Consider the following 14,238-nt stretch of genomic DNA (forward strand, 5'->3'; position numbering starts at 1 on the left):
TTCCCCCCTCTTCCCCCCCCCCCCCCCCCCCCCAACCCCACACACACAAACACAAAAAAAGTCTAAAACAACAGTCTCGGCTAGTGACTTCATAATGTATTTTTTATGTTCTCGTGTAATCCGTGAGCACATTGCCACTAGTGGTAGCCTATTTTCATCACATCATCATGGAAATAGTAATATTCTTATATTTACTCATGTAACATGTGCGCACATTCTCTTGATAATAAATTTGTAATAGCTATTGCACTCACAATTTGACTTACAATTTGTCTCTTTGAAATGAACTTTGTACCTTCCTTTTCATTTAATATATCATACCTCTCTTTAGTTTTATTTAAAAAAAAGAAATTTGACTTAAATAACAGGGGGATGTTTACTCTTTTTTTCCCCACCAATCTGCACCTGTTATTTGCTCTCAAATTAAGAAACGTATTTTCCTATTTCTAGTGGATGCATTGTGGATAAGGACACGAAGGTCAATGTGAAGCACATAGGCAACAATCAGGGGCAATTATTTTTTTTCAATTTTTCTCCAATTACGAAATTAAATTTTGAGACATGCATGAAACATGCGCCCAGTACCTAAGTGTAGTGGATTGAACTTGAATTTGTCAAAAACATTTTGGCATTTGTTTTTTTTTTCAAAAGTTTCAGTCAAAAATTAGGGTTTCGGAAACAATTAAGTTGCTTGGTTCGTTGAATTGGAGTCATCTACGTGTTGATTGTTGATTAATTAATTTGCTTCACAAACGCTACCATCTTTCAAAAATGGTGAAGATTAATCCCAATAGTGACATCGACGTCAACCTTTTTCGGCAAATATAATCTTAACTGATATAGTCAAATTAAGGTCGCATTCTCGCTAATTTACTTGTCTGGTTGGTCATGAAAATGGATGTAAGAATGAGTCAAAGAGTTAATATCCGATTGGACAATCAACCAAGATTTGGCTTATCCCCCCAATAAATATGTGATCCTTAAGGGAAGATCTTTTTTATTCCACATAAGACGTTTTAAACTAAAATGCATGAACTAAAACATTCAAATAAAAAATGAGTTTGCCTGTTTGATGATTGCATTGGCATAGCATAATAGATTTAAGTGTCCTTTTCATAACGTCACTCTTGAAACTGTGAAGAGAGTTGGAAGAGAGGACTATGATAAAGTTGAGGTGACAATGGGGCGAAAGAGTTTTATTTAGCACTTGATTAGAGCGGCCTGCATGGCTATTTATGAAGGTATGACATATGCTCCCTAAAGTTAGTGAAAAAAATTCATCAATGAATGTTAGGATTCTAAGTAGGATGATAAAATTCTCTATGGGTTTGGGGCTCTAAGGAGTCCCACCCTAAATGAGATAAATTTTAAATATTTTTTGGGAAATGGAGTGGGGAGTGGGAGAAAAATAATTCCTAAATTCTTAATAGGGTGGGGTTTGATTTTGCACTCCCCACTCTACCCCCACTCCAATCCCCATTATATATAAATATGTTTTTAATTCTTATTTAATAATTTTTATTTTATCAACTATAATGTCAATTAATAAATTTTTTAATTTTTATGTAATATAAACATTATATGAATAAAAGAAAACCTTACAATATTTTTCAATTCTAAAACATTGTTATGTTTTCTTTTCTATTTTAAGGTGTTGCTAGGGGTGTTCAGAATTCAATCCGATCCGCTCAATCCTTCTGATCCGTGAAAATTCGATCCGTATAAATCTGATCCGTGGATCTGTAGATTGGATATGGATTGAAAATTTAAAAATCCGCAGTTGATGGATTGGATATGGATTTACTTCTGTAAATCCGTAAAAATCCGTGAATCCGCAAAAAAAAAAAAAAAATATATATATATATATATATATTTATTTAGTTAAAAAATTATTATAAATTTAATTAAAGAGTATTATAAATGTGACATTGCATAGTTACATAAAACACTATAACATATCTTAGCCATTACCCAATAATAATATTAAATAATTAAATAATCAAATATACAAATATAACTTGTAAAAATTATAAAATAAAATAAAAGCAAAGTCACACGCACTAGCAAAAGTAAAGTAACATAACGCCAAGTTACCAACAATTTGCAAAGTCACCCAAAAGCAAAGTAACATAACGCTAAGTCACCAAAAATTTGCAAACAAAAAACCCTAAGCTTCCTCGCCGTCACACGCACTAGCAACACCCAATATTGATTCGATACACTCTCGACACCGATTTGAAGGACGTCGTCCGCGTGATTCCAGCGAGAGCAAGCCATCTTCTTTCCCAAGTCCATTGAGCCACTTCACAATCACTGGTTCCAGCCAAATAATTGCACTATCATAACCTTTAAGATCGCCACTCGTACTTCTCCTGGTTCCCATCGTTGACGGCTCTGTAATCACCACTTTTCGACAAGTGCAATAGCCCTGGTGAAGGATCAGACTGTATTTGGTTTCAGAAACTTCGCCATTTCAATTAATTGTGGCTTTATTTGTACAATTAATTTCGGTGTTATATTAATATATTATTATAACTTTATTTGAACAATTAATCTTAGTATGTTATATTTTGAAACTTTAAACGTATTATTGTAGCTTTATTTGAATAATTAATCTCGATGTGCTATATTTTGAAACGTTGAATGTATTATTTTAGTTTTATTTAAACAATTAATTTGTTTAAATTTTATTCAATTTTAAATTTAATTGGTAGTAAAATTATTTTTATATTAGATTTTTTTTTTTAAATTTCATTAGTTCATGGATTGGGGAGAACTAAAAATTTTAAATTCGGAAACCAATGCGCAAAATAGTGTATTGGATATGAATTAAGTTAAATCCGCATCTGATCCGCAGACGTATCGATTGGATATGGATTGAGTCAAATCCGCATCCGATCCGCAGATGTATGGATTGGATTTGAATTGAGTTTAATCAATCCGTGGATTGGATTGAATTGAAAAATTATAATCTGTAAAATTATGGATCGGATATGGATTGATGTCTAATCCGTAAAATCCGATCCGCGAACACCCCTAGGTGCTGCTCTCTTTAAATATTTTTTATTTTTAATATCATTTTAAGATATTGTTTCAAACTTTAAGAGATTTTTTAAAAATAATTTAAATACTTTATAATATGGTGATGATTTTTTTAAGTCTCTAATTTTTAATTTACTGAAATCATATATCTATACCTACTATAAAATAAGTAAATGGGGAATGAGATGGAGATGAAAAATCATTCCCCATGTGGGGATTCTCCATCCCCACCCCACTAAATTTATTGGGGAATGAGGTGGGGAGTGAAGACAAAATTTTTTAATGGGGTGGGGAATGGGGTAGGCCTCCCCACCCCCACCCCATTGCCATCCATAATTCTAACATAAGAAAAAAGAGTGAAATTCCTGTTGTTTGACAAAATTAATTAAAATTCTCATAATATTTAAAACACATTTAAATTTTATTTGTGTAAATTCTTTTGCTGATTTTACTATTTTACCTTTAGTGAGTGTTTGATATTGGGAATATGAATATGAATAACTTTAACTATTTAATTAATTGAAAAAATTTTAATAACTAGTTAAAAATAAAATGCAAAATTATGGAAAAAAGTAAGGGAATTGTTATAGTTTTTCAATTAATTTTGAAATTTTTTTCAGAATTAAATACAAAATTTATATATGCACTTTTTTTTTTAAACAATAAGTTAAGGGTACATATAGATATAATTTTAAGATATAATTTTTTATTTAATTATGAATTTTTAAAATTAAACGAAAAATTATGGCAATCCCTAACTTTTTCTCATAATTTTTCAATTAATCGTGAATAAATGAATTACTAATTAATTAAACAATTAAAGGTGTTCATATTCCTAACATCAAAAAACTACCAAGAGTAAAACAGTAAGATCAGTAAAAAAAGATTGACACTAAGGGGATTGCAATATGTTTTAAAATATCGGAGGAGTTTCGATCAGTTTTGTTGAACGGCAGAAAGATTTTGCTCTTTTTCTCTGGCTGATGTGTCTATAACTTCCAAATGTGGTTAATAAATTAATTTATCTTAATAGTAACTAAATCGCCATCTTAGTCATATAAGTGGGCTTTGTATATCATGAAATCAATAGTGAAACAACAAAATATAGCTGCTCCAATTTCAAATTTCTCTTTCTTACAATTTCTTTGTTGACATCAAGAGTTATTAGCCCGAGTTCTACTAACATGCAAACCTTCCTAGGCGAGACTTTCGATTGATAAATTGAGAAATATCATACATCCATGACTAAATTAAATTAGAGTCTAATAGATTATTTTGCAATCAACTAGATAATGATTCAGATTTTTTTTTTCAAATTGTGTTCATGTCCTCGTATGATTTCTTTGTCCTGTAAGAATCCAACGCCTGTGTTTTAATTTGACCCTCACATATCTTTAAAGAAACGATACAGTTACAAAAACAATTAATGTCATCAATTTTCAGGACCTCTTGAGTTAAAGTCAAGTTTTAGATTATGATCCCTTGACTCGAAAAGTATCATAGAAGATTTCAAAATGTCATGGGATAAATATGTTGCTCAGCAATCCGTGCTATACTTAGACAACTTCTACAATTGTCATTAGTTTTCTTCCCGTTCTAGCCAACTTTGTTATCTAGGAGGTATCTCCACTTCACTAAATACTCATTGTAAGCTGGTACACTCCTTATTCGAGTGACCCGATTGGTAAGGATGCATTCCACATCTTCGTTAAACACAGAGACAATGGCGATTAGGGCACGTCTTGACTCTCCCAACTTGGGTCTCCTACATCTCCGTGATACAACTTGAGCAGACTTACATGGAAGACCAGATGAATATTAAGTCTTGGCGGAAGTTGGAGTTGATATAGGACATTGTCCACATGTCGGACAATTGATAAGGACCCTTCATATCTCCTTACTAGCCCCTTGAGGACTTTCTGCAAAGTCTTAAACTGCTGGGGTAGGAGCTTGATCATGACTTGATCGCATTCCTTGTACTCGACATGGCGTCTCTTTAAGTTAGCTCACTTTTTCATCTTCCGTGTGGCTTTGCCAAGATATGCTCACGTGATGTCCACTTTCTCATGCCATTTACATGTGGCTTGTAAGCCGTAGGGCTTTTCCCTCTGTATGTTTAGGCTATGGCATTGTGCATCATGGGCTAGAATCCCCTGATGATCTCAAACAGACTCTTGCTTATAGCCTCGCTTCGCTGAAGATTGTACACAAATTGGGCAATATCCAGTAATTTTGCGTAATCTCGCTGATGAGTGCTCACATAGTGTCTTAAATACATCTCAATAGGGTTGGCAATAAATTCCGGATCCGGCTCGGATCCACAAAGATCCAGAAGATCCAGATCTGGAAAAATCCGGATCCGCATGTTAAAAAATGAGGATCTGGATCTTAAAAATTAAGATCCGTGTGGATCCGGATGCGGATGCAAGTGCATCCGGAAAATCGGATATCCGGATCCGCATTATTTTATAATTAAATTTCAATTAAAAAAATATAAATTAAATTATTTATTTAAATGTATAAGCATAATTAACTCTATAATCTTCATCAACTATGAAAATATGTTAAAATAATAATAATAATAATAATAATAATAATAATAATAATAATAATAATAATAATAATAATAATAATAATAATAATAATAATAATAATAATAATAATAACAATAATAACAACAACAACAACAACAACAACAACAACAACAACAACAACAACAACAACAACAACAATAATAATAATAATAATAATAAGAGAATATTATAATAAATCGGTTTACCTTAGATTTTTTTTATGTTTGATTTATATTGTGAAATTATTGTTTGTGAATTTATGGTGTTGTATTTTTCTTATATGTTGAATTGATATTAAATTGTTGATTGTTAAATTATAATTGAATTTTATTTAATATTATTATGTAAATTATTAAATTTAAAATTATATTTAAATTTATTATTACGCGGATCTGGATATTCGGAATATCCGCCCGCAATCCGTGCGAATATTACCCGCATCCGTATATATTTTTTTTTTGCGGATCCAGATGCGGATCCTGATGCCAAAAGTTTATTCCAAATCCGGTTTTTTCCATCCCTACATCTTGAGGAGGCTATTGATATGCTCAATCTGCCCATCGATTTACGGGTAAAAGCTTTTCGAGAACTTAAAGTCGGTTCCCAACAATTTGAAAAGCTTCGTCCAAAAGTGTCCAATGAATTGTGGGTCTCGATCACTTACAATGCTTTTTGGAACTCCTTATAGCTTCACAATGTGCTTGATGAAGAGATTGATAGTTTTGTGTGTTTCGTAATCAGCAAGTGCGGTGACAAATGTTGTATACTTGTTGAAGCGGTCGACAATGACCATAATGTTTCTGCACCCTTCGGACTTAGGCAAGGCCATGATATAATCCATGGAGACACTCTCCCACAGCCTCCATGCAAATGACAGAGGCTTTAATAATCTTGTCGGAAGTTGGTGATTGATATTGTCTTGTTGACGTACAAGACAAGTTCGCATATATGCCTCGATGTTGTACTACATGTGTGGTCAAAAGTATGAGGCTTGGAGTAGTGCAATTTTGTGCTTAACTTCGGGGTGGCTAGTTCATTCAGAGTCGTGGTGGCACTCATTGATCACTTCTTCTCTTAAATTTCCTCATATAAATATGAATAGTCGATCTCCTTTGGTGAGGAGGATGCATTTATCTCATCGAAATTGCCTTGTCTTCCTCTCGAGAACTTTCCCCAACAAGTCTTTCGCTAGGGGATCTTGTTAAAGACCTTCTTTGATGCGTGAATAAGGTCCAACTTTGGTGGGCTCAGTACATCTGCTATGACGTTGGTTTTCCTAGGCTTGTACTCGAGCTAATAGTCAAATTCCTATACCTTGTGACACATGCTGTCTTCAATTTGTCTCCCTTGGCAATCCGAACTTAGCAATACCCAAAGCGCAAGTCGAGTTCGGTGAATACCTTGTTTTGTCAAATTGGTCGAAAAGATTCGTTATCAAATGGATCGAATACTTGTTCTTGATTTTAATATTGTTGAACGCTCGATAATCGATGCACATATAAAGAGATCCATCATTCTTTTTTTAGAAGAAGACTAGTTTACCAAATGAAGCTCTAGACTGGTGGATGTAGCCCACGTTGAGCAAATTCTTGAGTTGTTTCTGCAACTCCTCAAGCTTAGGTAGCATCATGCGGTAGGGCACCAAGGCTGGTGGTTTAACGCCTTATTTTAGCTCAATCTCATGATCTATCTCTCGTCTCAGTGAGATTTTTCGAAAGCTTTCGAGACATGACGTCTTTAAACTCATTGATGATTTCATGTATAAGTGAAGGGACTTGACTTGGCAAGTTTATGCAATCTTCTCCCTCGTTTAACTCCTAAAAGGAGACCGAAAAGCTTAGGTCATTCTGAAAAATCTTTTTGAATTACATGGCTGAAAATGTCTTCTTTGCGGCCTTGAGGCTCTCAGCAGGAACATGCATGCCATACTCCCATAAATAATTATTAGAGAATTAATGGCTAGTAGTGGGAAGACATTGATTTGGTTGAAGAATTCCATGCTAAGGACTATATTGAAGTCATTCAAGGCACGATGGAGAAGTCGAGATTTCCAGTCTACGTCCGAGTATCACATACAGGCCTTGGTGGGTCCCGCAATAGACTTGGCGAATGAGTTTACTACTTTTATGGTGCCTCATTCCTTAGTCATCTTAAGGCCTAGACACTTGGCTTTATCTTTTGAAATGAAGTTATGCGTTGCTCCAGTGTTCAGTAACACATGAATGGCTTGGCTATTGACGGTCGCACTTACGTATATGAGCCCTTTCTTTGTGGGTGTAGGCGAGTGGCTCTTAGGTGTATAAGGAATTGAAGTGAACCCATGTTGGGTTGGGGTTTCTTCATCGATCATGTGGAGTAGCCCTTGAGCTGTATGACAAGGGCATTAAGCGACTTTTTTTCTAGACAGTCATATACCTGATGAGGGCCATTACATATGAAGCATGGGCTACGAGGCTTGGGCGGCTCTTTCTTTCTGTCTAATTTACTTTGCCCGTTTTTGCTGCTAGGAGACTTTTTTTTACCCCTAATTCTTGAGGTCGTGGCTTTTGTCCTTCCAGCCTTCTTTCCCATCTTTACCTTGGTTACGCCTTTTGTCTTCAGGTTGGGTGGAGTAATTAGCTAGTGATTCCGCCACGTCAATGACATTATCGAGAGATTAGATGCCCTACCTATCGAGTTATGCCTTGGCCCAATCCTTGAGGCCATCTTGGAAGTAAAAACGAAAATCCTTGTTGGACATATTAGTAATTTCAAGCATAAGGATAGTGAAGTTATTGATGTAATCGCGGATGCTACCTATTTACTTGAGCCGATGAAGGCGTGCTCTCGCTTCCTTCTTTACATTGCTTAGGGAAAATTGCTTTTGGAGTTTATGTTGGAAATGTGCCCATATATTAACGGCGTAGATGCTTTTGCCCATATCACTATCCTTTATTTGCCATCATAGTTGCACGGTGCCTCATAGGAACTTAGGTATTGTGCCTACCTTCAATGCCTCATCTCGAACACTAATGGCATGGAAGTGTTGTTCTAGACCAAATATAAAGTTATCTATGACAATGGCGTTACGTGCATCATTGTAGGGATTAGGCTTTGGCACGTCGATACGATGCACATTACTCGAGCTTGTGGAAGCCATGCTAGGTGTTAGTGTGCACTTATGCCTAGCCAAATCTAAGCAGACTTCCTCTACCTCCACACAGATCTCTTGTAGCTCCTCTTGCACGAAGCTACGAAGTTTGAGCAACTCACCATGAAATGCATGAAACTCCCCTCGGAGGGTGTTGGCTTGCTCATAGATAAGGGCCTAGGCGGCTACCGTAAAATTAGCATATTCGTTCTCGAGACCATAAACCATTTTCTCTAAACTTTCGAAGGTGTCTTAAGTGGCGGACATTGATGTTTCGAGTGTGGAAACCCGAGGCTCCAAGGCATCAACGGAAATAGCCTTGGATTTACCGCAGGTCCTTGCCTGTGAGCAACCTTCCTCGCGGCCACGAGTTGGCTCTAGTGGCTCCACATGGACAATGCCCTCTTGTGATGTGCTCAGAATCGGAGGGTTAGCCATTACTCGTGAGCTAGATCGCGTGGGTGCAAACCTTAGCTCTAATACCACTTGTCACGAGATAAGAATATTGCGTAACAACCCATGCAACACTTAGATAACTTTTAGCATAAAAGTTGTTTAGTAAACCTAATGAACTTCTTAAGCTAGCTAAGTAAGGATACTTGTGAGAAAGCTAGAGAAAAGAGAGAGCAATATGGCCAAAAGAATTTTATTACTTGTTAGGGAGAACACAAGAGAGCCTTACAAGTATGCTTGAGTTGCTAGGTGTGTGGTGTTGTGTGTGGCGTTGAGTGTGGCATGGTGTTGTGTTGAGCAAATTGCTGGTTGATGCAATGCCCTATGTATAGAGTGGCTTGTCTAGATCTAGAGAGTTCTAAGCCACTTTTGCAACTTGCTTAAATATCTACTAATTTCTAGAGAATTCTAACTATACATAAGTATGAAATTATCTAGACATTTACAAGTTGTAGAGAATTGTAGAGATTTCTAGAATTGAGCCGGGCTTATTTATTTTGGCTTGTGAATTTGGGTTGTCTGCTTGCTGAGCACACCATTACTTGCTAATTGTATGAGATGGCCCACTACTGAGCGCACCTCACTGCTTAGCGCACTCCACCTTTGGGCAAACTTTTATTGAGCGCACTTTGGTACGCCAATTTAACCTCCGTTAGTGGCAAATTGTAGCTGCCCGTGACAAAAAGCTGACTAGCTAGGAGTATATATTTAACGGCCACGCCTGCAAATGCATCATTGTACTGTCTTAGTAGCCCAAATAAATACCACGATGAGTACATATATGCTGATCAGTGGACAGAGTCAACAGCATCATTCATCAAAATTCCTATTCAAGATGACCTAATATACCTTTCATCGTCATATCAGCCATTCTCCTTTTTTTTTTTTTTTGTTTATTCTTTGACTTGTAACCCAGTTCAAATTTAAGTGTGAAAATTGTAATATGCCTTGCAACTTTTTCTCTTTCTGGTGGGAAGATGCTTTTAAATTCAGATGAAGAATCAATTGAGTGGATGTTATTTTGGGTTGAAATAGGCCCTCCACCATGACATTGGATGTTGGATATATAAGTGCCATTAATGGCCTACCAAATTGAAGTTTAATTAGAAAATGATATTAATTAATAATAATGGCCGCCATCAAACATATACTAGGTTTTAAATGAGATATTATGTAGTTATTGCTAACTGTATGGCATAATTCTTCTTATCCACCCTACATAATCTAATTTAATTGACAGGGTTTATTTATTAAGATATATTATGAAAATCTTTCTTCCCATTTTCCCCACAAACAAAAGCAATCATTGTTGTGGCATATTGGATGTAACTATCTTTACATGTCACTGAGATTTAGTGGATACTTTTTAAATGAGATATGATGATTGCTGAACAGTAAGAGAAAATGGGAAATCATGTTACAAGCTACATTTTAATTCCACATATGCATAGCAGGGTATAATATAACAAGATAATATCCTGACAATTTTTTATCATTATTCTAGTTATTTAATTATTTAGCTGCTGAAATATATATTTTTTGAGACCTCTGATCATTAGAATCAAGCATGAGTTTCTTCCTTAAACTCAAGGAGATCATTTTCGTACTTGGCTATCCACTCTTCAATTATCTTGATTTCAGATTTTCTTTGCATGACCAACCACTGCGGATCGCTTTTACTTTCCGGAAGTATATCTAAGCAATGAGATCCTGTAAAATTTGTCACACACATTTAAAAGTTATTCGATGCAGATATTCAGCTTTTAAAAATATAAATTTGAGCCAAACTGTTGTAGCTAGTTATTAAAAATATATAGATATTGAGTGAACTCACTTATTAATGAGTTTAGATCTAGAGAAATTTTAGAATAATTAGAGACAATTCAACTAACGAATGTATAAATGATACGTGTGATTGAATTTTGAATTAGAAATCATATAAAAGCTCATGTACTTAATTTATACTAAAAAATTAGTTAAAAATTCAAGCGTTTGCCTCAAGATAATAGTGCTAGTCTAATAATTATTTTTTGTCAATATGGAATATTTTCCCTATCAATCTATACATTTATCAATGGGGTTTTATGCGGAGAAGAATGTCAAGATGGATACCATTAACCGTGGAGATAGCAACAACACTATCAGAAATGTTCCCCAACACCCTATCAAAGAGAAAAATATGTTAGGTTTGAATGTTCCTTTCATGAGAAGAAAATAAATTCTTGAATTCATTTATGTTACCCGCCGGTACTATAAGGATCTCTCAACCCATTGGAGAAAATGATATTGCTTCCAAATCTATGGAGAATCAATTTCAAGTCCTGCCAATTTAGAAATCGAGTGATTAATGGAAATTTAATTTCAGTGAATTAATTCATATATAAGAGTATTTGCTATTTATTACAAAAAAAAGAGTATTTTCTATTTGGAATGTGTTTGGAAGAGCTACTTAAGAAACATACTCGGCCTCCATAATAAGTTGTCACCCAATGAGGTTTAGGCTTGACGCCAAAAGTGCCTTCGCAGTCCTTGGTGAAGCGATTGAGATCAAAAGGAGCAGGAGGGAACATTGTATCTTTGTGACCATGCCCAATCGGCATCACCATCTCACTACATGTCTGCGCATAGACCCGTGTAATAATTATATGATCAATACATATAGATTACTACATAAGCAATAAAGTTTAGTGGAGCTTCCATCTCTAAGAAACTACTGTTACTTTATGATTAATTTAAACCATAAATTTTTCCCATTTCTGCACTATGAGGATATAAAGTATCCAATTTCATTCCACAACAATTTATAAATGACTAGGGTTTAATTCAGTCCTATGTGCCATGACTTTTAAGTCACAACTGAGAAATGATCAGTTGTGCTGTCGAAGTCAAGCTGCAAGTATTTACCAGCAAAGCTGGCAAAAAGCTAAAACAGACGGATCAAGTCTAAATTACCTGCCATCTCCACCCCACATTTGTTTCAGTGGGACGTATGTATTCATCCATGTCATAGCATGATCTATTCCCCTTATAAGCAACAACGCCTTTAAATATCTTGCCAAGAACGTCAATTCCTGTGGGAGCTCCATCAATGCCGCCGCAGACAATACTTAGTGGGTATGTTGGTGGATCATCATATTGAGCGACGTCAGTATACAATGAGTCTAAGAAGTCTTTAAGCTCACTAGTTTCCTTCAATGGTCTGAAATAACAAGGGGAAAATTAAGAAAGTTATGAAGATATTAATAATTAGTAAATAATATTAAACACGAGGGTGTTGAAGACTTGTTGTATTACTTGCAAGTTCTAAATGTTTTGCTGAGCATTGAAAGACCATTAGGCCTGGAAGCTACTTTTCTAATTTCGTCCCATGATTTCCGTACAGTTTCATAGCAACTCTCACTAGTTTCCTGCACCATCCATCATAATTGTTATTTGCAGAAAATGATCAAAACCCCATATTTTTTTGTTGAAATATATCATTTCGGCCTCATATTTCAAAACAGCATCTTTTAAAAATTATTAACTTTCAACTTTGTTTTCCTCTATTTTACTATTTTATCCCTAAAATTTTTTTATTGATAAACGGTAGGATTTACTACATCTTCTCAAAAAAATTAAAAATTAAAAATTAACCGTTATGGTCAGGGGTTTAAGAGTTTTGAAACATGAGGAAGAAATGAAAAATTTATTGGGGGGTTTGATCATTTTCCCTTGTTATTTGAAAAGAAACCGAAAGGAAAACTTAACTAATCAAAATTTTATTGCTTATTACTTTAAAGTCCTTGGTTACAATAGTATAGTAGCCAACTTGCGGAGCTGTGTCATGGAAGTAAAGAATTGGAGCTGATGAAGCCAGAGCTCCAAGGGCAATGTGAGGATATTTCAGCCGGAACCATGCAGCAAGCACTGAAACATATATAAAGAAAAAAAAATAAGAAATTTAATTAATTTGCAAGATTTAATGACAGTGCCAATCAACGTAATTATAATTAATAATGACTTAAATAGTGGCTTACTTCCTCCATATGATCCTCCAACAACAATTGATGGAGACCTTTCTGCAGAATATTTTTTCTTAATGTGTAAGAGCACACCAGCATAGTCTGCTATAGCTTGTGCCGAGTTGAAATAGCCAAGAGTGCTTGCATTTTTCATTGCTTCTTCCCTTGATCCAAATGGAACCGATTTTCCATAGTATCGGTGCTGTGTCAACATCCCAATAACAGAAAAATTATGATAATTTTCAGCATAATATAAAATATTTAAAAGTAGCATGAAATTAATGCAAATTCTTACCTCTATATAAACTAGAAGAGCCTTAAAACGAGGGGCATTATCGGGAAGAAAACCAGCAACGTCAAGATCCTCATCTAGTGACCCTTCTGCGCCAAGGTACACAAAGATTGGTGCACTAGAATTTGAACCACCCCAATGCTTAAAATTGATCACATATCTTTGTTGAAAAGTTGCGTAGCTATCAGGCCTATAGTTGAAGTGATCAAGTGTTTGTGTGTAGAAAAAAGTTTTGAAATCCTGGGACTGATCAGATGGAGACATGGCTTTCGGTTCATTTTGAAATCTTTTTCGATGGGCTCCAAGCCTTGGGATATTGAATTGCGTGGCTGAGACACAAATAGAGAAGATAAGAAAAATCAGAAGAGGAAATGAGTGACTAATAAGAGTGTCCATAATATTATGCAGAATGATCACAACAGAGATTCTAATTTTAATTTTTATATTGAGAGTGAGGAATAGAGAGTTTTAGTATCTATATATATAGTGGAGGGGTTTGGTCTGTTGTGATGAAATTAATGATGCTGGCTTGAAAAGCAAATTTGAAAAAGCTAAAAGCAATAACTAGCTAATGGTGAAGATGCCGCAGCCAACTTTATCAGGGTAGAGTAAGGCAAGAATTGTTGACGAGTCCACAAATTATGTACCTTTTGTTTTTTTTATCCCCCTAGATCCAAATTCTGTGACGCATGAAGGATGAAATATGTAACAATTAATTTATTATAAGATACAAGAAACATTATGGAG

The 14,238-nt window shown here is 35.1% G+C and overlaps 1 protein-coding gene across 1 annotated transcript; it reads right to left on the reverse strand.

Moving 5' to 3' along the window:
* Positions 1 to 10,724: 10,724 nt before the first annotated feature.
* On the reverse strand, positions 10,725 to 13,922 carry LOC18033816 (lysosomal Pro-X carboxypeptidase). Its single transcript, XM_006424340.2, has 9 exons — positions 13,495 to 13,922; positions 13,215 to 13,401; positions 12,971 to 13,104; positions 12,493 to 12,605; positions 12,151 to 12,397; positions 11,661 to 11,816; positions 11,440 to 11,519; positions 11,311 to 11,360; positions 10,725 to 10,908 (listed from the first exon to the last, which is right to left on the reverse strand). The coding sequence occupies exons 1-9, from the start codon at positions 13,885 to 13,887 to the stop codon at positions 10,760 to 10,762; spliced, it is 1,509 nt and encodes a 502-aa protein (XP_006424403.2). The 5' UTR covers positions 13,888 to 13,922; the 3' UTR covers positions 10,725 to 10,759.
* Positions 13,923 to 14,238: the final 316 nt, after the last annotated feature.

The sequence above is a fragment of the Citrus clementina genome, unplaced genomic scaffold (assembly GCF_000493195.1).
Source record: "Citrus clementina cultivar Clemenules unplaced genomic scaffold, Citrus_clementina_v1.0 scaffold_8, whole genome shotgun sequence".
In the NCBI taxonomy this organism is placed as follows: Eukaryota; Viridiplantae; Streptophyta; class Magnoliopsida; order Sapindales; family Rutaceae; genus Citrus; species Citrus x clementina.